At 43.1% G+C, this 27,527-nt stretch overlaps 1 protein-coding gene across 11 annotated transcripts in view; it reads right to left on the bottom strand.

The window, feature by feature from the left end:
• LOC107506746 (myosin phosphatase Rho interacting protein) overlaps positions 1-27,527 on the bottom strand; it is a 146,379-nt gene that overhangs the window by 102,053 nt on the left and 16,799 nt on the right. For all 11 annotated transcript variants that reach the window (XM_036222462.1, XM_016137571.2, XM_036222459.1 and 8 more), the window contains exons 2-3: positions 8,788-8,865; positions 6,785-6,850 (exon numbers count right to left, since the gene is read on the bottom strand). In XM_036222462.1, the coding sequence (XP_036078355.1) occupies positions 6,785-6,850; positions 8,788-8,865 (144 nt within the window). The remainder of the gene's footprint in view (positions 1-6,784; positions 6,851-8,787; positions 8,866-27,527) is intronic.

Here is a 27,527-nt window from a genome sequence, read left to right as displayed (position 1 = left end):
TACAGATGAAGCTTCGCTCCAACTCCCCGCCCCCCAACATGGCACAGACTTGAACTGGTCCTCAGCCTGGGGATTGGGGACCCCTGCTGTGCAGAATTCCACTTAATGACAGAAGTTTCTCAAACTGTGTATGGCAGCACCTAGAGACTCCAAAGGAACGTGGTGCATCCACAGGGCCTCAGGCGTCACTTTCCCTCTTTGGCAGACCCATCTTGCTCACTGGGCTAGCTTAAGGATAAAAAAGCACTTCTGAGTTCCAAGTTATTTTTTAAAGCTATTATTACTATCATAACAAGCATAGGACTGAGGAAGAGCAGCTGAGTAGAGGACATAAGGAAGGAAACTCAGGTTCACTGCAGGCCCAGTAACACCACAAAGCTCCTATTGAAAGAAAACAGGCAGGGAGGAGGACCCTGCTCAAGGCTGCTCAGCCAGAAACAGAGGAATACATTCTTCCTACACTCCTTGGGCTCCCAACACCTAACACAGCAGTCTTGCTTCTGTCCACTGGAGGCCAAAACAATGTAGAAAAAAGTATGACGGCCAAAGGAAGTCCCAACACATGACAGAATTAAAAATAAATCTCAAAACATGAGATTAATCTGTAAAATATCTTCTCTGGTTCTCCATCTCACCCTTACTCCTTGAACATGAAGGTTCCCTGCATCTGAGGAAACTTCTTTGTCTCTCAGACAAGCACAGGGACTAATTCTTTATTGTTCTGATTTCTACACATCTCTGATTTACGTTTCTATATCTGGATTGCACGTCTGAGTTAGTTAAGCTCAACAAGCTTGAAGATACAAGGGAAATTACTGTAGCTGCCAGTTTATGGCCACAGACAAACCCGATGGGTAGGCAGGATACTGAGAGCCCAGCTTGGCCCTCAGCCATTCCCCTCCCATACGCAGGCAGCAGATGCTGGCTGAACTGGCCATCACTAGACATAGCGAAGCACAGGACTACTGGGGAAAAGACACTGTCATTCTCCCAGAAGGCATCTCACCTGTTTACAAACCACAATTCTGTTGCTCATAAGTTGAATGACCCCATGATCTCTCTGGGCCTCAGTTTCTTCATCTGTGAAATGTACATAACTACCAAACCATGTCATTGTGAGGACCATGTTAAAGATTGTGCCTGAAGAGCCAATACAGAGCACTGGGCTGAGCATGCGGCTCCTTCCTAAGCTCCATGACAAACAGGAAAGTGGCAACACTCCTCCTTCCTCCCAGAAGATATCTCTGACTTTTCAGATCACACACTACCTTGAATAGCATGTGCATCATAGTTTTACCTTAGTATTTAATCTACGTGTGTTCATGTGGGTCCCAACAGGCTGCAAGTTTCACCATGAGTGAGATCTTCTTTTGGCCATGTGACCTTCCCCTGTAGCTCTTTGCTATGGATTCAACAGCCACCATCGTCACCAATGAATCAGACATATCAGTCTGTCCAGGTAGCTTCAAGTGGAGGGAAACAAAACCAGAGCTTAAAGCAGGGGTTCTCAAAAGTTAGCACTTCCTAAAAATCATAGAGAGTAGTTAAACTGTGGATACCTGGGCCTTGCCCTCAGAAGATTCTCATTCAGGGGAATGTCTGCAAAATGATGTGATGGGGAACAGAGGGCTTGGCTGCAAGGGAATCTAAAAGACAGGTCCCAAAAGCAGTAGAGGCGAGCTTCCTCCTCCCTACTCTCTTATTGCCCTAGGCACCTAGATATTTGACTAACCACCAGAAGTTGCCAAAATTTATCAAGAATAAAGTGAGCAAGGCCCCTGAGGTCGAAGCAACCTTAGGGACTCTATCCTATCAGAAACTGTAAAGCAAACCATAAAGGAGCCAGTAACCAAACCTGTGAGCGCTCATGTCCTCTGAAGAGTATTCAGACCAAGCTTACAGCTTTACACAGGAGCACAGAGTAATTTCACACCCCACGGAATGAACAAATCTAAAGCTGCCCGCCCCCCAAAAGCACATACTCAGAGCTAAAAGTGTTTTCCTTAATATGTTTAGGGATGTGAACTGTGCTAAAGTCTTTGGCAGCACGACCTCTACAAAATCATGCTGCCCTGGTCTCTCCTGACTCTCGAGGACTCTTAAGACAGAGAAGGGAGAGAAGCCTCACATAGCAAAAGGTAGTGCTCAATACCACACACCTGCCATGGAAGCATGGGTACCATCTCACCATGGTTTCTACATGAGTAAAACCTAGGGTCAGTTTGTTTCAGCAGACAGGGTTCAAGAGCATTAGACGCACACAATTTTTTTAAAAAAGTCAAAATTATAGTGATAAAAAGAAGAATGGAGTTGCCAGGGGTTGGGGGGAGAGGGGCTAGGGAGTTAGTATTTAATGAGGACAGTGTTTCAGTTTTTCAAGATGAAAAGAGTTCTGCAGATGGATGGGGGTGATGGTTGCACAATAATGAGTATGCTTAATGTCACAGACTTGTCCTATTAAAAATAGTTAAAATGGTAAATTTTGTTACTTATATTTCACCATAATTAAAAACAAAAGCAAGAGCTCTGAAGCTTTACCATCTAGTGTACTCCAGCTAAAACTCAGGCCCTGCTTCCCTTCTGGATTTGGTGTTCTGGGAAAGCCTTCTAAAGTGACCTTTGGGCTCTAATGATCCCTGCACCTTAGCCTTACATCAGTCCCAAAAAGTTCGAGGGAAAGTGGCAAAATATGATACAATAATGGGCAGATTACCCGGGTAAAAACAAAAGTAGAGGAGAGAGGCAGCAGTCTGGGGTTATAGATTCTTCGCTCCATCCACTCCTGAAAAACCAGAGGCTCAGCCAAATTGCTCAGGCTCCCACTTGTCTGTGAGGCTGCCCTGAGCTCAACTCACCTCAGTTTGCATTTGGGAAATTTCTTTTCCTTTTTTGGGAAATTTGCCTGTCCTCCACACCACCAGTTACAGGGTTATGTGGGTGTATGGAGAAAAAAAATTCCCAAAAAAGGAAAAATGATTCCCAAAGGTTAGTCCAATTACAGAGCCGCCCAGAAGAAAAAGGCAACAGTCAGTCCCCGAGGAAGACAAGCAGAAACACTTTTTGAAGCAGCCCTTGAGGCAGGCACTGACCCAGGGACTGAAGCTCCTCCCTTCTTCCCTCTTCCTGGGACTCCGGACAACCATGGCAGCTGCCAAGCCCTTCTCAGGCCCAGCAAAGGGGGCCCAGACAACTTCGTCCCCCAACTGGTTCTCTGGAGACCTCTGGAGGGCACTCCTTTTGGGGAGGAACCATTATAAGGTACACTCCACAAAAGACCTAATTCTTCTCCTAGCTCCTACCTTCTCAAGCTGAAAGCAGAAATTCTGCAATAATGCATGTACAAGCTTGGTTAGTTCAACTCAATAGAAGTTTACTAGGTCTGTGCCATCTAAGCTGCCTGCCACATAATACAGAAGGATAGCAAGAATTATGAAGGGCCCAACCATCAGGGAAAAAAAGTCACAATGTAGTTAGTAAGATACCATTTAAACAAATGAATACAAATAATAATGTTGTGTAAAAGCCAAGTAACAATTTGAAAGAGGTGTGACTAAGTGTTAAAGGAATAGCCTAGCCATAAAATGTTACAACTTACTATATGCAGTAGATTAGCTATGGAGGGCTAGAGTTAAGTTTGGCAGGAGTGGTAGGATCAGTGGTGGCTACCAGCTGCTCAGAGATGCTGTTCCTGGAGATCAGCACCAAGATGGGGCCAGTATACAGGCATGGTGGTCTGAGCATAACACAGGAAGTGGTACCTATATGTTCCCTGGGTAAAAGCCACCCATAAGCAGTTCTGCTAGCCCTGTGGTCACCTGATATGCAGGGATACTCCACAGAAACCCCTCCACACCAGAAACAGACCCACTCTTATTCCCTGCCTGGTACTTACCACACCAGCCAGCAAGCTAACTCTACCCTATCACCCCCCTCACTCCCAGGAAATCTGATAGCTGAGTCCTTCCATACCGTTTAAGAATAGGGTTGAAAGCAACTCAAATTTATCATTTTAAAAAATTAAAAAACTTAAATAAGTTATTGACCCAATCTCACAGGGTTTCTCAGTCTTGTGGGTGGCTGATCTGTGCATCACAGCATGTTTAGCAGCATTCCTGGCCTCCACTCACTAGATGCTGGTAGCAGCCCCCTCCATCCCACACAGTTGTGAGAATTAAAGATGACTTCAGATATTGCCTTGGAAGCACAATGGTCCCCAATTGCGGACCGCAGCTCTAGGCAGTGAAGGAGATAACTTCTAGCATGGCTAGAATTCAGTTCACACACAAGCCTGCTTGAAAAGTTTTCCAGCTCCAGGTCACAAGGCCCCGCTGGCCAGATCAAGGCAGGAGTCTAGGTTTAAGGAAAGTTGACCTCTGGTTGGCGCTTCAGGGTTCTGGACTGTGCTCATCCAGTGAGTGGTCATGAAGAACAAGGCCTGATGCAAACCACTAGGGAGCAAGAGTCCACCTGTAAGCACCATAGAAATGGCTGCTGATGTTGAACACCAGGCAGCTGACATCTGATTGCCCTCTTCATCCAGCCTCTTCTCAAATACAACCCAGACGCTTCCTTGCAACTTTTCCCATAGGACCTTCCTAATACATAAGAGAAAACCCTTACATGCACAAAATGTTGCTTTAAAAGTATTTCAAAACAATTGCCACTTTTTTTTTTTCACAAATAAAAATAATGCAACTCTATTCCCGGGAGGTACAGTGTAACTGCACTGCCCAGTTTTGGCAGATCAGTACTAACTGGCTCACAGGGTTAGTCTCTTCAGCGCCAAGGTCACCTTAGAGAAATTAGGCATCCCCCCAATGTTCTCTCTGCAGTCCAAGTTTTTCCTGGGGCTTCTTTCTTTTCCCATGTTGCTGGCACAGTCCCACCTCCGTCCTAGCAGCACATGAAATAATATCCAACCAGTATCCAGGTTGCTGGGAGACCAAAATGTACTGCAAGGTGTCAGTCTTCATGGCTCAACAGTCTCAATTATTTAGGAGTGGCTCTTGGGATACAGCATGTGCTCTGTGTTTGTGTCGACACAAAGGCATCCCTAGTAGCCACTCTCTTTGTGCTTGTGCAACTGAGCTGAAGAGAATAATGAATTGTGCTGGACGCCAGTTAGACCTAAATAAAGATTTCCTAACCAGAATAATCTGTCTCCAAGGAAAGTCCAGAGAATTTGGTTTTTCAGAATGGTTTACTGCCCAACCTAGCCTGAGTGTAATCCCATGACCTCTGATGCTCTTCTCTACTGTTAGTCTTTGCGAGACTTCAGAATAGGTCAGCTAGGTGCAGGAAGGTCAAAGTAAACCCCAAGGTTCATAGCAGCCCAGCTCCCACCTCAGCGCTATTGCTCGCATGACAGCCAAATTAGAACACACAGGGGCAGCACTGGGCCTGCCTCCAGGCCTACTTCCTTTCCTCAAAGGAAATGAAGATCTAAGTGAATCAGTTCCCTTGCTCCCACCTCTAGTGAATTCCACCACCCCACTGGCACTCACCTACAATCCGGTCATGTCAAACTACTCTGTACCACGATGTTTTCATGGGAAAAACTCTCTGTGGCCCATCTACATTGTACAAATATACTCATTAAGGAGGAAAAAGAAAATGCTTTTTAAGGAGGAACCAATGAGGCAACAGTCAATATAGAACTAGCTATCATACCTATTAACTCCATATCTAAATATCATACCCATTCATTCATCCCAGAAACAAAATAGAGAAAGCATCACAAAGATTAGGACCCATGGCCTATTTACCTATAAGCTGTAATAACCACTCTAAAATCCAATGTCCACATTGTCAATGAGGTTCCTGGAGAGGACAGTCATCTCTGCTCACATTTCCATAACCTGATCTCACCGCTGCAGCAAAGGAGTGAACTCTGGTTAGGATGGGGTCAATCTATGTTACATGATGTGATTAGATTTTCTAGGACAGTCCCAATTTAAAAATGCTGCCCAAATGAATGCATGTATGTACACACACACACACACGCGCGCTCGCGCTCGCTCTCTCTCTCTCTCAAATGGAACAGGAAAAGGTGCTCAAAACCTCCGTCTTCAACCCTTATAAAGCTTGGAATTCAGTCATATTTTAGATTAGTTAGGAGAGACCAATTTTCTTTAGAGAAAAAGGAAATGAAATAGGTGAAAAAAGAAATGCCAAAACATTCTACCTGGTTGGTTTTTGGGTTTCTTCTGGACTAAGAGCAATTAACACTCATCCAGTCCAGAAGTAGAAAGCAAACCAGGAAAAGCAAACCAGCAGTAAGGAGCCTGTATGCCTTGATTTTGTGACTAGAGGAACAATGACCCCATTACCAGAAAGCTTCTGAAGATTGATTGGACGAGTAAGACCAATTACAGCAATGGAACTTAGGGGCAGTCCTGGCACTACAGCATGTGGCTGTGCATGTGTTCAACTTTCACACAGACCCAGGACCAGTCCCAAATCTATCCCTGTAGGTCCACAGCCTGTTCCACTTCTAACTGGGAGTGCTCTGGACGAGTCAAACTCCTATCAGCCTTGAAAAGAAGTGACTTCCTCCCCAACCACTTACTCTCACCCGTGACTACTGAAGATGCCTCAAACTGAAGGTTTGGGTTTTAAGGGTAATCTCTACCAGTTACCCCAAGTTCTTAAAAATTCCAGGCTCCAAAATAGAAGCCCAAGTAAGAGCACACAGCTGCTGTGCTCACAGACAACGCAAATGCAGTCACAATGAATGAGCCTGGTAAAGGCTGGAGACAGGGAGTAAGCAGAGAAGGACACTCACCATCTCATCCAGTGCGTAGCGCAGGAGGCCGTGCTCGTAGAGGATAAAGAACCGCCGCTGCCATTTCTGCAAAGGAGCACAGAGTGGGTGTTTAGAAGGGTTCTGGCCCCAATCTCCACTTGCTGAGTCCCTGTGTCTGACAATCCTGTATCTAAAGAACGAGGGCTCCACAGCTTCTATTTCTGGGGCAGATGGCAGGAAAAGAGGGACCCAAGGCAGAAGAATGGCCACATTTGGGTCAGGGGAAAAGCCCAAACTATCCAGTGTGTTTCCACATGAGTTACTGAGATTTAACAAGATGCCTGGTTTATTTTAATCTCCAAGCTCCTCAGGAGCAGAGATGCTTTAGTCACCTTTTTGTATTCTTTATGTACCCAACACAGAGCTTATCACATAATATGTGTCAATATCTATCTTATGAATTATCTGACATGATATGGGATAACCTGAGCATGCCAAGTATTGATTCCTCATTTCAGGAAAAATCTAGGAAACTGCTATACAAGGTTGTTCCACAACCTTGATCCACAGGAAAAAGGGGACAGGGAAAGACAGCTAGGCTCTAGTATTCATTAAGGAGAACTGAGCTAAAAACAAACAAACAAACAAATTTAAAAACAAAACAAAACAAAAACCAGGAGCAAAATCAGTGGGAACAACTCTGATTCCAGAGAGTGTCTGACTGGCAGAGCGTCCTCTTTCTACTCTCCACCCAAAGGCCAGGCAACGGGGGACAATAGTTGCCCAACAGCACTGACAGTAGAATAAAATGTACAAGGGTATGTGCCTTCCTCATGAGGATTCATGACCTATTTTCAACATTTCAAAAACTCCAACAAAATTCATATGTTTTGGTGGAGATGAGAGCACAAGAACAAAAATTTCATGTCTCTTTGCTTTGGGCCAGAATTACATCATTTATAATAATGATTTTTCCATTAGAAGCTAGAATGGCAATTCTGTATGCCCTTAATATAAATGAGAAAGGGAGCTGCTCTCTGGTTACTGCAGGCACTAGAACACATGCCCCCTGCCTGGGTGGTGGGAACAAGACACTCAAATGGCCTTACGAAGAGGACCTGTAGAAGACTGGTTCCACCCTTGGTGTTCAGGGGGAAACTCTCCCCCAAAATACACTTCCGAGGCTACAATTTGTAGTCTTTAAAGACATAACCCATTGTAGAAAGAATCCCAAAGAACCGAAATACAATGTGAGCTCTGTGGAGCATAACCACCCCCATCCCAGAGTGTAGTATTCAGGCCAGGGGCAGCAGAGACCAAGAGGCATGTCAGAGCCTCTCCAGGGAAGCAGGAAACATGAGGGAGCAGAGTTGGAGCAATACATAGGGTGCAGGCAGCAGCACCTGGAAGAGCATGTGGAAAAGGAAAAAAAAGTGTTTTAATTAGAGTCAAATCCAAATGGGCTCCTTGGCAGAGGAATAAACCACTCATTAGGGATACAACTGGTTGGACCATCTTGTTGCTCTAGCAGCCTGTGCACAGCAGGGACCTGCCCTGGGCTGGGGTGCCCAGGAGAGAAGGAGCAAAAGCAAAGATGGCTATCAAAGCCCTCATCCCTTCATTAGTACTTATTTGCTGAGCCCCTACCTAGAGAGAAGAGGGAAAATGAAGAAAAGAAGGAAAAAGGGTGCTGCAGGAGGCAGGACATTGGCACTGAAGGAACTGGAAGGCTAATTAGCATAATGCAAACATTTGCTGAACTGCCCTTTTGCCTTTTCCATTTAACTATTTCTAAAGCTGACTCATGAAACAAGCGGCACCATGTGAGAGTTTCTAATTTTGAAGGGAGCACCAGGTTTAACTATGTGTAATTGAGACTTCTCTTGTGGGACCTACAAGTTTGCCAAACAGGCATTCTCTGGATCCACTGCCATCCCTGGATCCACTGTCAACTCATCTCCCTCTTCCACTCTGTCATTTTCCCCTTAGACTGGCCCCTCTCCGGTCCCTCCCACCCCAGGAGTTTGCTCTGATTCCCTTACCCGAGATCGATGCACTGGGTTGTCAAAGTCGGTCCCATCTGGAGCCAGGAGCAGCCAGCCACCATAAATAGGTTTTGCCTGGAGGAGAAAAGGGCAAGTCGTCACTGGTCTTGGACCAAAAAGACAGAACATGTTCAACAGTCAAGTTAAAAACAAGCACTTGCTGGAAAGAGAAGACACCTCTGTTTGGCACACACCACACATCTCATTTCCTAGCCATGGGTCGAATCTCCAGGAAAGAGGTTTGAGAGCAAGAAGCTCATGGGAGCTCTGTGGTAACTGGTATGGAAAGTAGAATACAAAACCCAGTGGAGATCTGAGGAACTGTAGAGTACAGAAACTCCTAAAAAACAGATCCCTCCCTTAAGTTCCTGATCAAGTCACCAAGATGAGGAAAAAAACGGCATTTTCTTCAATAACCATGTGAGTGTCAATGTGTGCCATGCATTAGGTATACCACATGAACAATACAGTCAAAAGCCCTCAATCTGACAGTACAAAACAGGGTCTAGGAGAAGAGACACTGCTAGCGCTTGCCAAAGAATCATCAAATTACTAGCTCCATGACCTTGGGCTGAAAACCTTTTGGGTTTCAATTCTCCCACTTGAAATGTGGGGGTGGAAAATAATTATATCTACTACTTCTCATGAAACTTATGTGAGGACTGATGAGAGGATGCAAGTAAAACACAGCACAGTAGTGTAAAACAGTACAGCCATTATGGAAATCAGTCTAGGAGTTCCTCAAAATGTTAAACGTAGAATTCCATACAACCCAGACTTTCACTCCTAGGTTTACATACCGAAGAAAACCGAAAGCAGGTGCTCAAATAAAAATTTGGACATGAATGTTCACAACAGCACCATTCACAGTCACCAAAAGGGAGAAACAGCCTCGATGTCCATCAACAGATGAATGGATAAACAAAGTGTGGTGCAGCTATACAATGAAATATTATATGCCAATAAAAAAGCATGAACTACTGACACACTACAACATGCATGGACTTTGAAGACATTATGTTAAGAGAAGACATAAAAGACCACATATTGTATGATTCCACTTATATGAAAAGTACAGAATAGATAAATCCATAGAAATGGAAAGCAGATCAGGGATTGCCAGAACATGGAGGATGGAGGTAGGAGATGGGGAGTGGCTTCCAACAGGTATAAAGTTCCTTTATGGGTTGATAAAAATGTTCAGGAATTAGTGGAAATAGTTGCATGACCTTGTGAAAAAGCTAAAAACTATGGAACTGACACTTTAAAAGGGTGGATTCTATGGTATAAAAATTATATCTCAAAAAAAACTATGAGAAAAAAATGAGCAGTGTTTGGCCTATAAGTACTTAATAGATGTTAGCTATTATCACATTTTTATATTTAAAGAGCCCCCCTCACCCAAGACCCTGGGAGTAGGAACTCAACATGAGCTAAAAGATCTAGACAGACACTTCAGCTCTGCCTCCCTTTTTAGCCACACCTGGCTGGTTAGAAGGGGTTGGAAAAGGTACAACCAGGTCAATTTCTTCACTCCCTTTGGAGGGCAGTAACACAAATTAAAACTCAACCTTCCGCCTGATGTTTACACACAGAGATTAATCTCTGGGTAAGTCTTAGAGGTTTTTCCAACATGCTTTTTCTGTAACACTCTCCAACCTGGGAGACTCACCCCACCCTCCCCATCCCCGCACCCCTATTTGACAGCTGTGGAATCTGTGACTCAGAGAGATATGTTCACTTGCCAGAGGTCACACAGCATCTGGGTAAGCCAAGAACACTCTCTTTTTATTGGCTTCTGCAGGGTCCTTAAGGCACCCAGGGGAAGTGCTGGCTTTTCCATATGAATGAAAACAGAGCAGGTAAGAGGGGCTTGGGCAAAGGGTAAGGAGTAGGCTGAAGGAAGTGAGAAGCTGGCTTTGATCAAACACGAAGTGGGTGCTGGCAAGAAACCAGGGGTAAGAGGGACATGACTCAGGAGGGCCATGTCCTGGGTATGCATAATGAAATTCTGTCGGGGAAAGCAGAAGCAAAGAGAGGAGTTGTCTGTTTTCTTAGCAAACACCAGTGGCACCCAGCCATCCCCCAAGCAGGTGAGCACACCTGACATACCCTGTGAAAGCCCGTACAGAGGACAGAGAGGTCAGCATTGGAGCAGGTGTACTGGACCAGGTGAATCCTCACTTACCTCTCAGCCTACAGTTCCCTGACCGGTGAAATCAGGTTAGACGATGGCCACATCTCCATTTCTGTCTAGCTTTGATTGTACACCACCTTCCTAGTCTCTAGCTGCAGGGTTTTAGGGCACCTTCACATTATCAGCCTGACCTGTATCTACCTGATCTTTCCCTAAAAGAGGCAGTGGGAGACCTGAGGGACTGTCACAAGTTCCCTCAGAACTCAGCTATAGTTTCACCCCAGCCCACCACTGGTGTCACTGTTCACTCAACAAACGTCTGTTCAGGCATATTGTGTGCATGGTCCTATGTACTATACACCAGGGAGCCTGCCAGAAACCACCTCACTTGGTCATAGCTTCCTTCTACAGATCACCCCAAAGGGGATCCTTCCAGGTGTGCAGGTTGTCCTGAAAGGTGGGAAAGACTGGCCAATGGAGGGCACAAGACAAGAAACTAGTGCTCTGGGAGGAGGAACAGGCTGGGAAGCAGGTAATGTTCCATCAAGAGCATTTACCAAAGCAAATCCATAGTGACAGAAGGCAGATTAATGGTTGCCTAGGGCTGGGAGAATGGAAGAAATGGGGGAGAGGGGTAACAGCTAAGAGGTATAAGATTTCTTTTAGAGATGATGAAAATGTTCTAAAATTGATTGTGGTAATGGTTGCACACCTCTGGAAATATACTGAAAATCATCAAATTGTATACTTTAAATGGGTCAACTGTACAGTATGTGAATGTTATATAAATAAAGCTGTTAAAAAAATCATTTACCAAGGCTTGTGTCAGACAATGAGGAAGCAGAGATAAATAAGAAACTGCTCCTATCTTCATGAGTTCACAGTCCAAAGGAAATGTAAACTAATGAATCCTTCTCCCATACCTAAGGAAGCCATATCTGGGGAGGGATGGGGGGGGTCACTATATAAGTTTATGTCAAGTGACTCTGCTCCCCCAGTCAGATTTGGGAAACTTCATTCAAAGAGACATGAACAAAGGTTTCAAAGGGCAATAACCCAGTCCATTGGTTTATAGGAAGGGAGATGGAATGTGCCAGACAGATGCCAGAGGGAAGCAAGAGGTGGCAGGCAAAGGTATGACAGAGTAGGGAATAGAGTAAGCACCTAAAGGGTTGACCTGGTGCTTACAGCTGGATGTCAATAAGAACCTCCAGGTATCCACTGTGTAATTTCAGGGTCACTAGGAGACAGCAAGGTACCTGGAACCCTGCATTGCCATCCAAGTGAGCAAATGGGAGAAAAGAAACAATTGTGAAGGTGAGAGACAGCCCCCCGCGCGCGCGCGCACACACACACACACACACACACATGCGCGCGCACGCGATGGCGGCCTGGGACGGAGAGGACTCTCTTGGCACAGCTAAAGCAAAGTCACAATGTGCAGAAGCTGGAATTACTGCATTTGTGGGACCAGTGAGGAAGGAGCTGTTCTAACAGTGTAAAGCGGCTCAAGCTGCTTCCCTCCCTAAAATTCTTCAGCATCTCTTACTGAGAACATCCAGTTTCTGTAACCCAGTCCACAAGCTGAGATACCTGACCCTCGGAGCTTCCTCTTCCTTAGATAACCTGTGGTCCTGACCTGGCAAACCTGCCCTGAAAGTGCTGCAGCTTCTCCCATTATTTCTTAGACTGTCTAAAAATGCCAACATCAGACCCAGCTGTGTTGGTAAGTCCAAGAGTACTCACCAGAGCCACTGCCCCCATGATACCAGAGGCTCACAATTGTTTTTGTAAAGCAGCAGTCCTTCCTCTCAATCCTTACGTTATTTCCTGGGGCAAGGCCTCCAAGAGTCCCCAAAGCATTCTCTTCCTGAGAACCCATAACAACCTGAAAGGGAGACTTTGAAACAGACAACCCAAGGAAGCTGGCACTGGGGAGTGCACTCTAGAAACTGTTAGTGGTATGCTACTTTTGTTGTTGTGTTCTGACTGGGTGGCTGGGTTTTTGTTTGTTTCCTTGTTTTTGTTTTTTTTTTTTTGGGGGGGGGGAGGGGATGGACAGTGCAGGAGAAGCAGGTAGCTGTTGTCCATACTGAGGATTTGAGCTGGGCTATAATGACCCAAAGGATGAGACTGAGTGCTGTTTCAAGCTGGCTACCCTGGAGAAAACACTGATCTAAACCCATGTAAAAGCTACCACATGAAAGCATCCCCTGACCTGCTTTCCTTACAATTAAACTCAGCCCTCCCTCATAGATCCAATAAAGGAGAGGCTACTGGTGGTCTGGGCAGACTCCTCAACTCAAAATTTCCAAAAATGGTTTTCTGAAACTTCTGCTCCCTGGAAGATGATGTAGAGATAATTTTCCCTATTCCACCTCAGTACAAATAAAACCCTGGACATTATATATAAAACTAACCAAAGAAGACTCTGAAAGGTGAAAAGAATGAGGCAGACAGGCTAGGCACCTTGAGAACCAAGAGATGACACAGAGATACATGCCCTGGGTTTTCTCTTTGCCTCACTGTCCCAGACTGGAGACTGGAGGAGCAGGCAATCTAGAAGTGCCAAAGGGCACAGAAAAAAAAAAATACCCTAATAAAAGCCTCACTCTAGCCAAAGAGCCAGGGAATGGACAACCTGGTAAGACATAAAATCCCTAGACAATAACCACCCTACTCCACCTAGACACCATAGAAATAATGCAGCCCCATCCCAATCATACCAGCAAAGGCCAAACTTCCACCTTGCTGGCTAAGAGATGCCCCAGCATCCCTGCCAGGGACATGTCAGGAGGCCGGGTAGGGAACTGGGGCTTTCATTCCCACCCAGCAGTAACAAGGCCCCCTCCCTCTCCCTGCCAGGGCAGTGTCAGAGGAGGACATGTAGGGAGCTAAATGCCCCCTCTACCCACACAATAACAAGGAATCTCCTGCCTGAGGTTTCAGGAGGCCAAGTAGGGAGCCTGGACTTCTACTTCCACTTAAAGTAAAAGCCAGTGGCTCCCCTTCCCCTGCTGGAGCAGTGTCCGAAGAAAGCCAACTGAAAGAAAAGGGTCAAACACAACCCAGAGTCACCTAACATAACATCAAAATGTACAGGTTTCAATAAAAAAAAATCACTGTCACATCAAGAACCAGGAAGGTTGCAAACCGAATGAACAAAGACACTCAATAGATGCCAACACCGAGATAGACATGTCGGAATTATCTGGCAACGATTTTAAAGCAGCCAGGCTAAAATGCTTCAACAAGAAATTATGAACATGCTTGGAATAAATTAAAACAGAGAGCATCAGCAAAGAAACAGGAGATATAACAACCAAATGGGGATTTTGAAGCTAAAAAATATAATCATTGAAGTAAAAAACTAAACAGCAGAATGATGGAACCAAATGATGAACTGTAAGAGAAAACACTAGAAACAACCCAGACAACAGAGAGAAAACAGACCGAAGAAATAAATAAGGGAAGAACAGAGTCTTAAAGACCTGTGGGACTATAACAACACCTCTAACATTTGTGTCATCAGAGTCCCAGAAGAAGGGAAGGAGGGTACAACAGAAAAAGCACTCAAGAAAGAATGTTGAAAACTTCCCAAATTTGGCAAGAGTGGCAACCTATAAATTCAAGAAGCTAAGTGACTCCAAAGGATAAATCTGAAGAAATCCACACCAAGACATATCAAAATTAAATGTCAGAAAACTAAAGATAAAGAAATCTTGAGAGCAGCCAGAGAAAAACAATGGCCATGGATAGCAGAAAACCAAATATAATAACAGTGAATTTCTCATCAGGAACCATGAAGGCCTGCAGAAAGCAGCACAACACTATTCAGGTGCTGAAAGAAATTGACTGTCAACCCAAAATCCTATATCCAGTGAAAATATCCTTCAGGAATAAAAGGGAAATCAAGACATTTCAGGTAAAGGAAAACTAAGAGACTGTTAGCAGACCTCCTCTAAAAAAGGCTAAAGCAGTTCTATAAACAGAAAAGAAACAATAAAGGAGGAACCGGGGATCGTCATGAGGGAAGCAAGAATACAGTAAACAAAAATACATATAATCAGGCTTTCCCTCTCTTGAGTTTTCTAGATTATGTCTGACGACTGAAGCAAAAATTATAACATTGTTTACTGCAGTTCTAAATTATGTAGAGAAAATACTAAGACACTTGCATAGGAAAGGATAAAAGGATGTAATGTAATGTATAGAGCAAGTACTAAAAAACTTATACTGAAAAAAATCACTGTAAGTCATCAAATTTATCATAAAAAATGAAATTTTAAAAAAATTTTCAAGCAGGAAGAAAAATAAGAGAACAAACAGAAAATAAAAATGATCATGGCCTAACATACCAATAATTATATTAAATGTAAATGGTCTAAATACATGATTTAAAAAGTACAAAATATATCCAAAACAAGGAAAAAAGAGCAACAAAAAAGTAAAATCAATAAAACAGAGATGATTCTTTGAAAAGACCAATAAAATCAACAAACTTCTAGCAAACTGACAAAGAAAAAGAGAGAAGACAAATTAAAACCAGGAATGAAACAGAAGCTATCACTATAGATCCCGCAGACATCAAAAGGATAATAAGGAAATATTATGAACGATTCTATGAACAATTTGACAACTGAGGTAAAATGAACCAATTTCTCAAAAAAAAAAAAAAACCAGAAAATTTGAATGACTTCATCATTATTAAGGATATTGAATATGTAATTTTAAAATTCCCCCAAAATAAATCTCCAGGCTCAGGTGATTGTATTGGAAAATTCTACCAAATGTTTAAAAAAGAATTAACACCAATTCTACAGTCTTTTCAAAAAAAAACAAAAGAAAAAACACTTTCCAATTCAAGCTACTATTATTCTGATACCAAAATCAGACACAATACCAAAAAAGGGAGGAGAAAAAGAACTATAGACCAATATTTCCAACAAACATAAATGCAAAAACTAACAAAATATTAGCAAAATAGAATACAGTAAAATATTTAAGAAATTATATACCATGACCAAGTGGGGTTTACTTCAGGAACACAAGGCTGGTTTAACATATATTTTTTAAATCAATCAGTGTAATCCACCATATTAATAGGCTACAGAAGAAAAACTCTGTGATCATATGAATTAATGCAGCAAAAGCATTTGACAAAATTCAACACCCATTCATGATCTAAAAAAATAAACAAAAGAAAACCTCAAAGAGTAGAAATAGAAGGGAGCTCCCTCAACTGATAATGAGCACCTACAAAAAACCTAAACTAACACTGTACACAATGGTGAATAGTGTAATATTAAATGCTTTTCCTCTCAGGCCAGGAGTTAGGCAATGATGTCCACTCTGAACTCTTATTTAACATGGTACTAGAATTTCTAGTCAGTGCAATAAGGTGAGGCAAGGAAATAAAAGGCATACAGCTCCAAAACAAGAAATAAAATATTTACAGATGATAAAACTGTCTATGTAGAAACCCCAAGAAATCCATAGAAAAAAACACCTAGAACTAGTGAGTTCAACAAGCCCACCGGATATAAGATTGGTATATAAAAAACTATTATATTTCTATATACTAGCAATGAACATGTAGACACCAAAATTAAAAATGTAATACCATTTACAATTGCTTTTTGAAAATTATATACTTAGGTGTAAATCTAACAAAGCATGTATAGGATTTGCGTGCTGAAAACTATACAATGCTGATGAAAAGATCTAAGATATTGATCCTCTCCAAATTGGTATACAGCTTTAAGGTAATTATTACCAAAGGTTCGGCAAGACATTTTGTAGCTATAGACAAGATTATTCTAAAATGCCTATGGAAAGGCAAAATAACTAGAAGTTTTTTTAAATTAAAAAAAAAAGAAGAGGGAGGAATCCATCTACCCAATTACAAGATTTATTATATATCCACAGTAATCAAGACCGTATAGTATTAGTGGAAGGCTAGACATATTAGATCAACGGAACAGAATAGAGAACTCAGAAATAGACCCACATGAACACGCCCAACTTAAGTTTTGACAACACTGCTAAAGCAATTCAACAAATGGTGCTGGAGCAACTGAAGATCCACAAGTAAATAATAAATAAATAAGCCTCAATCTTACACAAAAACTAACTCAAAATGGAACACAAATTTGAATTAGCAAATTAGACTTTGTTAAAATCACAAACTTTGGCTCTACAAAAGACCCTCTTAGGAGGGTGAAAAGATAAGCCACAGAGTAGGATAAAATATTTACAAACCAAATATCTAACAGAGGACTAGTATCTAGACTATATAAAGACCTCTCAAAACTCAATAGTACAAAAACAAACAATCCAGTTAGAACCCCAGTGAAAGACATAAATAGATACATGGCAAACACATGAAACGTCATTAGCCATTAGGGAAATGCAAATTAAAATCATAGGACATGTTACTACATTAACATGTTACTACATTAACATGCTTAAATTAAAAACAAAACAAAACGGTAACACCACCAAAAGCTAGCAAGGATGTGAAGAAAGTACAGCTGACCTTTGAATACCACGTTTCAACCACATGGGTCCACTTTTACAAAATTTTTCTTCAATAAATACATGTGCTATTTTCAATCTGTAGTTGAGTATGCAAAGCGTCGACTATATGCATGTTATATAGGTTACCAAAGCATCCCTGGATTTTGCTGTGTGTGTGTGTGTGTGTGTGTGTGCGTGCGCGCGCGTGTGTGTCGGGGGGGGGGGCGGCTCCTAGAACCAATTCCCCTCAGATACTAAGAAACAGCTGAGTTTTGGGGGAGTCAAACGTTATAAGCAGATTTTTGACTGCACAGGGGGTCAGCACCCCTAACTCCTGAATTGTTCAAGGGTCAACTATATATCATTCATACATTGCTGGAGGGGATGTAAAACAGAACAGCCTGCCTGGAAAAGTTTCGTGGTTTCTTAAAAAACTAAACATACAACTACTATATAACCCAGCGACTTGCAATCCTGGGTATTTATTCCAGGAATAATGAAAGCTTATGTTCACACTAAAACTGTACACAAATGGTTATAGCACCTTTATCATAATGAACAAAACCTGGAAGCAAAGCAGATGTCCTTCAATGGGTGAATGGTTAAACAAACTGTGGTACATGACACCATGGAATACTAGTCAGTAATAAAAAGGAACAAACTTGATACACGCAACCTGGATGAATCACCAGCAAATTATGATGACTGAAAAAAGCCAATCCCCAAAGGTTACATGTTGTATGAGTCTATCTACAGAACATTCTTAAAATGTAGAATTTGCAGAAATAAAGAACAGATTTGCAGCTTCCAGGGGTTAAGGAGACAGTAGTCGTGGGAGGGCAAGGTGGTGTGGCTATGAGGGCTCCTACAGGGATGAAAGTGCCTTGTATCTTGTCTGCTTTGATTTCAATGTCCTGGTTGTGACACTGTACTATAATTTTGCAAGATATTACTCCTGGGGGAAACTAGGTAAAGAATACATGGGGATCTCTATGTATTATTTCTTACTACTCACATGGTTGGCTACAATTATCTCAAAATAAAAAGTTTACTTAAAAAAAAAATCAAACTTTGTTACTTCCTGAATACTCCATTCACACACATAGGGAAAACTGGAATGGGGGACCTGCCACAGCCCCAGAGCCAGAGGCTCAAGCCACGAAGTCCTCAGCTGTCCACTGCAGTCCACAGGGGTCTTCCCCAGGCAAGGCTACTGGCCATGGCCCTCAGCTGTGCTACATGAGCTCCCCTGGCCTTTCCAGCAGCTTCTCTTGGAGACCACATGCATGCTCATGCACAGGGAAGTTCTCCTGCCTCTTGCCACCCTCAGCATCCTTCATGGGCAGATCTGGGTTGTATCAAGGAGAGTTCAACTATCTCAACTCAGGCCAAGTGGGCAGGCCACAGGCAAGGGAAGGAGCAGATGTCCTGGTCTGCTTCTTACAGCATTGTTAAGCTGCCACACTGATGCTTCCCAGAAACATACAGACCTTTGGACTCAGCCACCTAATCACAACCAGCTCCAAGGTGTCTAGAACATCACACACTTGGGTCTCAGCTTCATGTGGCCTGTCTGAGTGAGGCTCAAAGAGCAGGAGGAGAAAGTCAGTGATGGACTTCTAACAGGTGGTTAACCTCACTTTTCCTGTCCCCTGCGTTCACTCGCCCTCAGAGAGCATGTGGTATTGAGACAGGCAGGCAAACATGTCATACAATATGGTACTAAAGAGCAGAAACTCAAAACTATCAATGCAGAAAGGGTCCCACCCTTCCCACCACGCTGGTAAGATCCTATCACCCTAAAGTCCCTTTACCATCTGGTACCCCCTTCACTTTCCAAAGTTCACCTCCACTAACAAAACATCTGCTCCAAGGAATACGGTGATTCATTGTCCCCTATGCAGATCCCCTCAAAATCCAACATCCCCTTAAAATATAGTAACTAACCCAAAGCCAATTGTTTACTGAGAGCTTACTGTGGCTGCTGCTGCCATTCATCTAGGACACTCCCGACTCCCCCTTCTCTGAATGGCCCTATTACACTTATACTTACCAGGAGAATGAAAAATATGTTTCAGGCCTCTGAGCTGTATAAGCAGTTATCTGTAGAGAGGATTCTTTACCCCAGTCTGCTGGCAACTCCCTGCTCACCCTTCCCAGGTCCTGTCTCCCAACCCCAAGCCATCTATGTTCCTTCTCTCTTACAACACCTCAGATCACTGTAGACAAGAATCTCATCTTTGTCTAGTGAAGTGCCTAGTACAAAGCAAGGCTCCAGTAAATGAATGAAAAAGGAAATACATGAATGTGTCAATGGACACACTTATTAATCACCACGACATAGCTGAGAACCGAACTGCTCTCAAGCTAGTCCAAGTACTATTGGTAAGGCCTTTCCAGCCAAGACCTGGGTGAGCCCAGACCACACCTCTGAATTCCACACATGGAGTTCATAGGTCCCTAGGCAATGATGGCCAGCATCGAACACTGAGAGACAAGAAACACACTAAGGAGCAAGCAGACAGGCTGAACTTCAACTATACTTCTTCCTTCTCTTAATGCAATCCCCAATCACACCACTGTGTGCGCCACACTGGCAAAGACAAAAAGCAGAAGTACTGCAGGAAAACTGGCACTCCCAGAGAGCAGCAATGTGGCCACATGTAGCAAAAACAATGATATTTCCGTCTTCCTGCCTAAGCAACCCTATGGCCAGAAATTGAGCCTAAAGAAATAAAACAGAAAGAAGCAAAAAGTTCCATTCATAATTTGGGAGGAACTAAATGTCCAACAAGAAAATGGCTAAATAAATATTAATTTATCAACTCACTAAAATATTACACAGCCATTAATTATAAATAACTCAAGAAATCCTCCAGAGTACAACCCACAGGATTCCATCAAGCTAGTGCTTCCTGCATAAAGCTGGGTGACTTCATTCTCCTGAGTGACCAGCACGCTCTGGAGGTGTTCAGCAGAATCTCCCCAGGAGCTGCTCTGAAGCTGAAATCACTCAAGGTATCAGATAAAAATATGAAGTGCACACAGTCCCTCAGTCTAGTGAAGACCAGTCGAGAGAACAAGCAACCAGGGTAGGATGTGAAAACATGATCTCTGCTTATAAAATGCATAATGATGAAGATTAGGAGTCGACAAAAAAACAGTTGACTGTTGGGATCATGAACAAGTCTTAGGACTGTTTATGCTTACTGCTATTTTTCTAAAGTAATGCTGCTATACAGCACTCTATACTCTATTCTCCACCAGTGGTATGAGCTCTGAGTAATTAGCGTTAAGACCTGGTCTGGGAACCAGGAGGCCCAAGGTCAAGTCCTGGTTCCATGACTTAGTCATTGTGTTGCCCAGTGCAGAGAGACATTACCTCTGTGAATCTCAGTTTAATCATGTATAATAATAGAGAAAACAACATGTCCTTTCCATGTCATTTTTTAAATTACATCATACACAAGTACATACTGGGTCACAATGCCTCAGAGTCAGGGACATACATCTCAGCACCTATATAGGGCCAAGCACACAGACCATGTTCAAACCAAACTGGGGACAGTGATTGGGGACTGATAGTGTTCAAGCAATTGAGCCCAATAGTGAAGGTGGCGAGTACGGTTTCTAGAACAGTGTGATGAGCGGGACTGCAGAGGCCAATCCAGAGGGATCCCAGGGCTCCCAACTCTGAGGGTAGGGGCAGAGCATGCAAATCTCACACAGGCTACCTCCAACGAGGCTGAATGCCTGAATTCCAGGCAGCATGGCTGCTGACCCCATGAAAGTTCTTCAAACATAAAAGTAACACACAGTCCTGAAGAAAAATCCATACCTATAGGGACCAGTATCCCAGCTCTGGGGAGATTCCTGGGGTAAAGATTCTCTGGGTTAAAGATGGCGGTTGGGAAGTTGCACTCAAGCACTAAGGAGGAGACAAATAGTAGGGTACCAAATCCTTTGGTAGAGCGTTCACTGAAAGATCTATATGGGCAGAATGTGTGTAAATCACAGCTGATATATCTTCTATGGTTTCGAAGTTGGTTCTTTGCCATTTTCTTTTTTTTCCAAAAGAGTTTCTGTGGAAACTCTTCCAAACTCATAGCAAAACAGGCTGTTTAATGTTTTTCTACATTTCAATTACAAAAGAAGAAACGATGCCTGAGTAGCAGCCATCTGGCCATCTTTATAATCTTATAAAACACAGATTTCAAGGTCACCTGTCTTTTCTAGGATGTTTAAATATAAGTCAGCAAAAGGAGATGTGAGCACATGTCAAAGTCCAGTCTAAGGTCATACCCCTGCCAAGACCTCACTGTGTCCTGTGGCCACCCAGACAGACAGCAAGAGGACCAGACAGCTCTAAGTCCAAGCACACTATGGAGGGAAACTTGTCAGTGGAGCCATATTCCCATCTGCCTGACCCACACCACGGGTGAGCACACATCTTGACTGAGCCCAGTAAGCCCATGGGCTCCAAGAAACTGGGACTTCTCTTTTAGAATTAACCTGCCAGGGCCAATCAGCATTGGCCATCACCACAGACCCCTCAAGAGACCACACACAAACTTGTCCTTACAATGCCACATGGATGAAACTGTGCTGAAATTCCTCTCTAAGACACATCTCGTGTTCTCAAGTCCCAGAGAATATCATCCTGCTGGCCATTCCATTCTGGATCCAGACTACATTCCTCAAAGTGTGTATCATTTGCTAGCACGAGCTTCCAGGACCTGACATCCACCTCCAAAAGTCAGCAAAAGAACAAACAGCCAATAAGAAGATATTCATAATTGTGCCACAGCCTCTGCAAGTAACTAAACATGATAAGGACCAAGGGCCATGTGACTAGGGCATAAAGTCCAGCCTCACAAGTGAGAAAGGCTGCCTCTCACCAGCTATCAGAAAGCATCAAGTATATGGCTTAGAACAGGGGTCTGCAAAACCCCAGGCTGCTGACTGGTACCAGTTCATGGCCTGTTTAGAAACTGGGCTGCAGAGCAGGAGGTGAGTAGCAGGTGAGTGAGTGAAGCTTCCTCTGTATTTGCAGCCACTCTCCAGCACTAACTAGCATCACTAACTCAGCTCTACCTCAGATCATCAGTCATTAGATTCTCATAGGAGCACTGGTCCTTGGTGCCAAAAAGGTTGGGGACCGCTGGCCTAGAAGACACACACTCACTCTACGTGAGCATGCTGGGGAATCTATTTAAAATGCCCTTCAGTTTTCTCTTAGTCATATCTGTCCTGCTCCCCACTGTTATCAGAACTAACATCCATGGCGTATGAGGCTCCTGATACTCTGCATCGCTTACTCTTCAATCTTCACAACAAACCTGTAAGGCAGGGGTCCTCAACTCCTGGGCCATTGACCAGTACCAGTCTATGGCCTGTTAGGAACCAGGTTACAGAGCAGGAGGTAAGCAGCTTGCGAGCAAGTGAGGCTTCATCTCTATTTGCAGCCTCTTCCCAGCGCTAGCATCACCACCTCAGTGCTACCCCAGATCATCAAGCATTAGCTTCTCATCAAAGCACTGGTCTCTGGTGCTAAAAAGGTTGGAGACCACTGCTGTAAGGTATGTAGTATTACTACCTCCACTGTATATATATGAGGAAATGGAGGTGCACAGAAAGACTAAGACTAAGACCACAGAGCTAGGGCAGCATGAGCCAAGGTCACTTGGCCCCATATTTGGCCTTTAACCACTCAACAGGGCTTCTCCACATCACTGAGCCACTTCCAAAGGTGAAGGCTGGTGCTATCCGAGCAGGAAGTATATTCCCAAGTAGAGTATTCTCTTGGGCAGTCTAGTCCTGACCAGCACATTACTCAGAGGCTTCCCCAGACACCCTTGCAGCTAAGACCTAGGGCCTACATGTGGTCCCAAAGCACAGCACTTGTATGGAATTCATCACTACAGAATGAACAAACCTCCCACGGAGCCACCTACCCTGCTTGGTCAGGCCCCATGGGTTGTTAAGGAGTGACAGAGATCATGGAACTCATCCAGAAGGAAGTCTTTCCTGTGTAAAGATGTAAGTGTGAGCAAAGGCTCCCATCTCCACTCCACCACAGAGTAAGCAGAGCCTTATAAGTAGAGTAATCCTGTAAATTATCATCTAAACTGGGACACTCTGGGGAACAAACAGGGACCCTAGTAATTATCGAGGACATACAGCCACAGAACTCTGGAGAAACTCACAGTTTACCAACCTTTGCTGCCAAAGGCCAGGACACAAAACTATTAATGCAAAGATGACAGTTATTGAGAATACTCATAATGAGACAAAGGCAAAAAAAGTGGAGCAAAGGGAAAGGAATTCCACAGGGTGGAACACAAAGGAGGTCTGGGAGAGACTTTCCTGAAAATGAGCAAAGGACCAACTTCAGAAATGGAAGTCAGGGGACATCAGCCTGGGAAAAGCAACACAGCTGAGCCAGTGTAACATCGGCCAGTGTGTGCAGATGAAGCTCCCTCCAGAGGTGGCAGCAGAGTTTTACACATGGTGCCGCCCAACCTGGCAGTGTGTTATAGAGGCCAGGGTTCAAGATGGATGGGCACATCCCAAGACAAGGCCTGGTATCCTTGGGGCCCATTCCTCCAGATTTACTGGAGGCCCAAACCTCATGACAATCTGTTGACAGTCCTACCCCCTTGACCAAAGCAGATGCAACACAGGGCAAAGGTAAACACTCAATAAATATTCGGTGAAATAATGACTGGAGCTTTAAATAATATTATCTGATGGCCTGTTGGTTTCGGCACAGAACATGTTCTGCAATGCTGCCACACATCTGACCACTCTCGAATCTCAAGCTGTGTGTGCATGCGCATACATGCATGCACACATGAATGTGTATTAGAGGGTGAGGCCAAGACCACCTCCATATAGCATGCTCCTGGGGACCTGGGACAACCAAAATGGAGAGTAGAATGGTGGTAGCATCTGTGGTGTGAGCTACGCGTGGGTACCAAATGTCAAACAGAAAAGGACAGGATGAGAAATGAAGATGTCAAATACAGGTGCATCTCAGGGATAGTGTGGGTTTGGTTCAGGACCACTGCAATAAAGTCAGTCATAAGAATATTCTGGTTTCCCAGTGAATAAAGAAGTTATGCTTACTCTATACTGTAGTCTACTAAGTGTGCAATAGCATTATGCCTTTAAAAAAAAAAAAACATGGTACCTATATTAATTTAAAAATACTTTACTGCTAAAAAAAAAAAATGCTGACCATCATTTGAGCCTTCAGTGAGTTATAATATTTTTGTTGCTGGAGGGTCTTCCCTCCATGATGATGGCTGCTGACTGCTCAGGATGGTGGTTGCTGAAGTTTGAGGTAGCTGTGGCAATTTCTTAAAATAAGACAACAAGGAAGTTTGCTGCATTGGTTGACTTCTTTCATGAATGATTTCTCTGTAGCATCTGATGCTATTTGACAGCATTTTAATCATAGCAGAACTTCTTTCAAAATTGGAGTTAATTCCTCTCAAACTTTGCTGCTGTATCAACTAAGTTTATGCAATGTTCTAAATCCTTTGTTGTCATTTCAACAATCTTCACTGCATCCTCACCAGGAGTAAATTCCATCTCAAGAAACCACTTTCTTTGCTTATACATAAAAACAATTCACCTGTTCAAGTTTTATCATGAGATTGCAGCAACCCAGTCACATCTACAGGCTCCACTTCTAATTTTAGTTCTCTTGCTATTTCCACCACATCTGCAGTTACTTCCTCCACAAAAGTCTTGAACTCCTTGAAGTCATTCATGAGATGACTTGTAAGTCTATAGCCTTACAAAATGTATTCCTTAACTAATAAGACTTGAAAGTCAAAATTACTCCTTATCTATGGGCTGAATGTTCTGTTGGCAAGCATGAAAACAACATTAATCTTGTACTTCTCCATCAGAGCTTTTGGGTGACCAGGTGCATTGTCAGTGAGCAGTAATATTTTGAAAGGATTTTTTTTTTTTCTGAGTAGTAGGTCTCAACAATAAGTTTAAAATATTCAGAAAACTATGTTGTAAACAGATGTGCTGTCATCCAGGCTTTGTTTTTCCATCTACAGAGCACAAGCAGAGTAGATTTAGCATAATTGTTAGGGGCTTGAGGATATTCAGAATGGTAAATGCGCACTGGCTTCAACTAAAAGTGAGCAGCTGCATTAGACCTTAACAAGAGAGTCAGCCTGTCCTTTGAAGCTTTGAAACCAGGCAGTGACTTTTCTCTGGCTATGAAAGTGCTAGATGGCATCTTCTTCCAACATAAGGCTGTTTTGTCTACATTGAAAATATGTTGTTTAGTGTAGCCACTTTCATTAATTATCTTAGCTAGATCTTCTGGATAACTTGCTGCAACTTCTGCATCAGCACTTGCTGCTTCACTTGCAATTTTATGTTATGGACACAGCTCTTTCCTTAAACCTCATGAACCAACCTCTATTAGCTTCCAGCCTTTCTTCTGCAGCTTCTTCACCTTTCTCAGCCTTCAAAGAATTAAAGAGCTAGGGCCTTGCTCCGGATTAGGCTTTGGGTTAAGGGAATGTTGTGGCTGGTTTGACCTTATATCCAGGACACTAAAACTTTCTCCACATCAGCAATGAGGCTGTTTCACTTTCTTATGTTATCATTCATGTGTTCACTGGAGTAGCACTTTCAATTTCCATCAAGAACTTTTCCTTTGCTTTTACAACCTGGCTAACTGCATGGGGCAAGAGGCCAAGCGTTTGGCCTACCTTGGCTTCGACATGCCTTCCTCACCAAGCTCAATCATTTCTAGCTTTTCATTTAAAGTGAGAGATATGTGACTCTTCCTTTCACTTAACACTTAGAGGCCACTGTAGGGTTTTTAATCGGCCTAATTTCAATATTGTTGTGTTTCAGAGAACAGGAAGGCCTGGAGAGGGGAAAATGGCCAGTTGGTGGGACAGTCAGAACAAACAAAATATCAATTAAGTTTGCCATCTTATACAGACATATTTTGTGGCAACCCAAAGCAATTACAAAATTAACATCGCTAATTACAAATCACCATAATATAATAATAAAATAATAATAATAATAAAGTTTTAAATAATGTGAGAATCACCAAAATGTGATAGACATTGAGCGAATGCTGTTGGAAAAATTGGCACCGACAGACTTGCTCAAGGCAGGCTTGCCACAAATCTTCAATTTGTAAAAAATACAGTATCTGCAAAGCACAATGAAATAAGGTATACCTATAAAGGTTTAGCAAAATGTGAATTATGAGCAAAAATAAAATCGAGGTGAGGGTAGTAACTGTTTGGGGGTATTTTTGTAATAACTTTTTTGTGGTACAATTCACACATCATACAACTCACCCATTTAAAGTATATCCATCACAACAAGCAATTTTAGAACATTTCACCACCTCAAAAAGAAATCTGTACTGTTTAGCTATCGCTTCCCCAAACCTTCTGTCCCAATCCACAACCCAACCCCTGGCAACCACTACTCTATTTTCTGTATCTCTAGAGTAGCCTCTTCTAGACATCTCATATGAATGGAACCAGACACTATTGTGGTCTTTTGCAACAACTGGCTTCTTTCACTTAGAATGGTTTCAAGGTTCATCCGTGTTATAGCATGTGTCAATATTTCATTCCTTTTTATGGTCAAGTAATATTCCATTGCACAAATGTGCCACCAATTTGTTTATCCATTCTCCACTTGCTGGACACTGGGTTTGTTTATTTACACTTTTTGGCAACTGTTAACATTCGTGCACATGTTTAGTGACTTTTTAAACTTCCTTTAAGAGAGACCAAAGAAGTGAACACCACTATCAATGTGAAGTTTAGACAATTAGTTCCTCAAAAGCCAAAATAGAAAAAAGAGCTGAAGCGGGTGTTGGAAAGGGGGTGGGGGCATGGGTCCTGAGGGGTTCCTTATAAGCAGACTGGGAGTCAGGCAACTCCAGCTATATAGACCAGGCTCAAGCTGAATACCTGTCAAAGGAAACCTATACAGGCTTTTCCACAAAGACCTCCCACCAATGAGGACATGGAAGGGCTGGAAAGGCAGAAGCAGTGAGCAGGGAAAGAAGAAA

The sequence above is a fragment of the Rousettus aegyptiacus genome, unplaced genomic scaffold, assembly GCF_014176215.1.
Source record: "Rousettus aegyptiacus isolate mRouAeg1 unplaced genomic scaffold, mRouAeg1.p scaffold_m13_p_6, whole genome shotgun sequence".
Lineage (NCBI taxonomy): Eukaryota > Metazoa > Chordata > Mammalia > Chiroptera > Pteropodidae > Rousettus > Rousettus aegyptiacus.
This window is presented reverse-complemented; position numbering and strand designations above follow the sequence as displayed.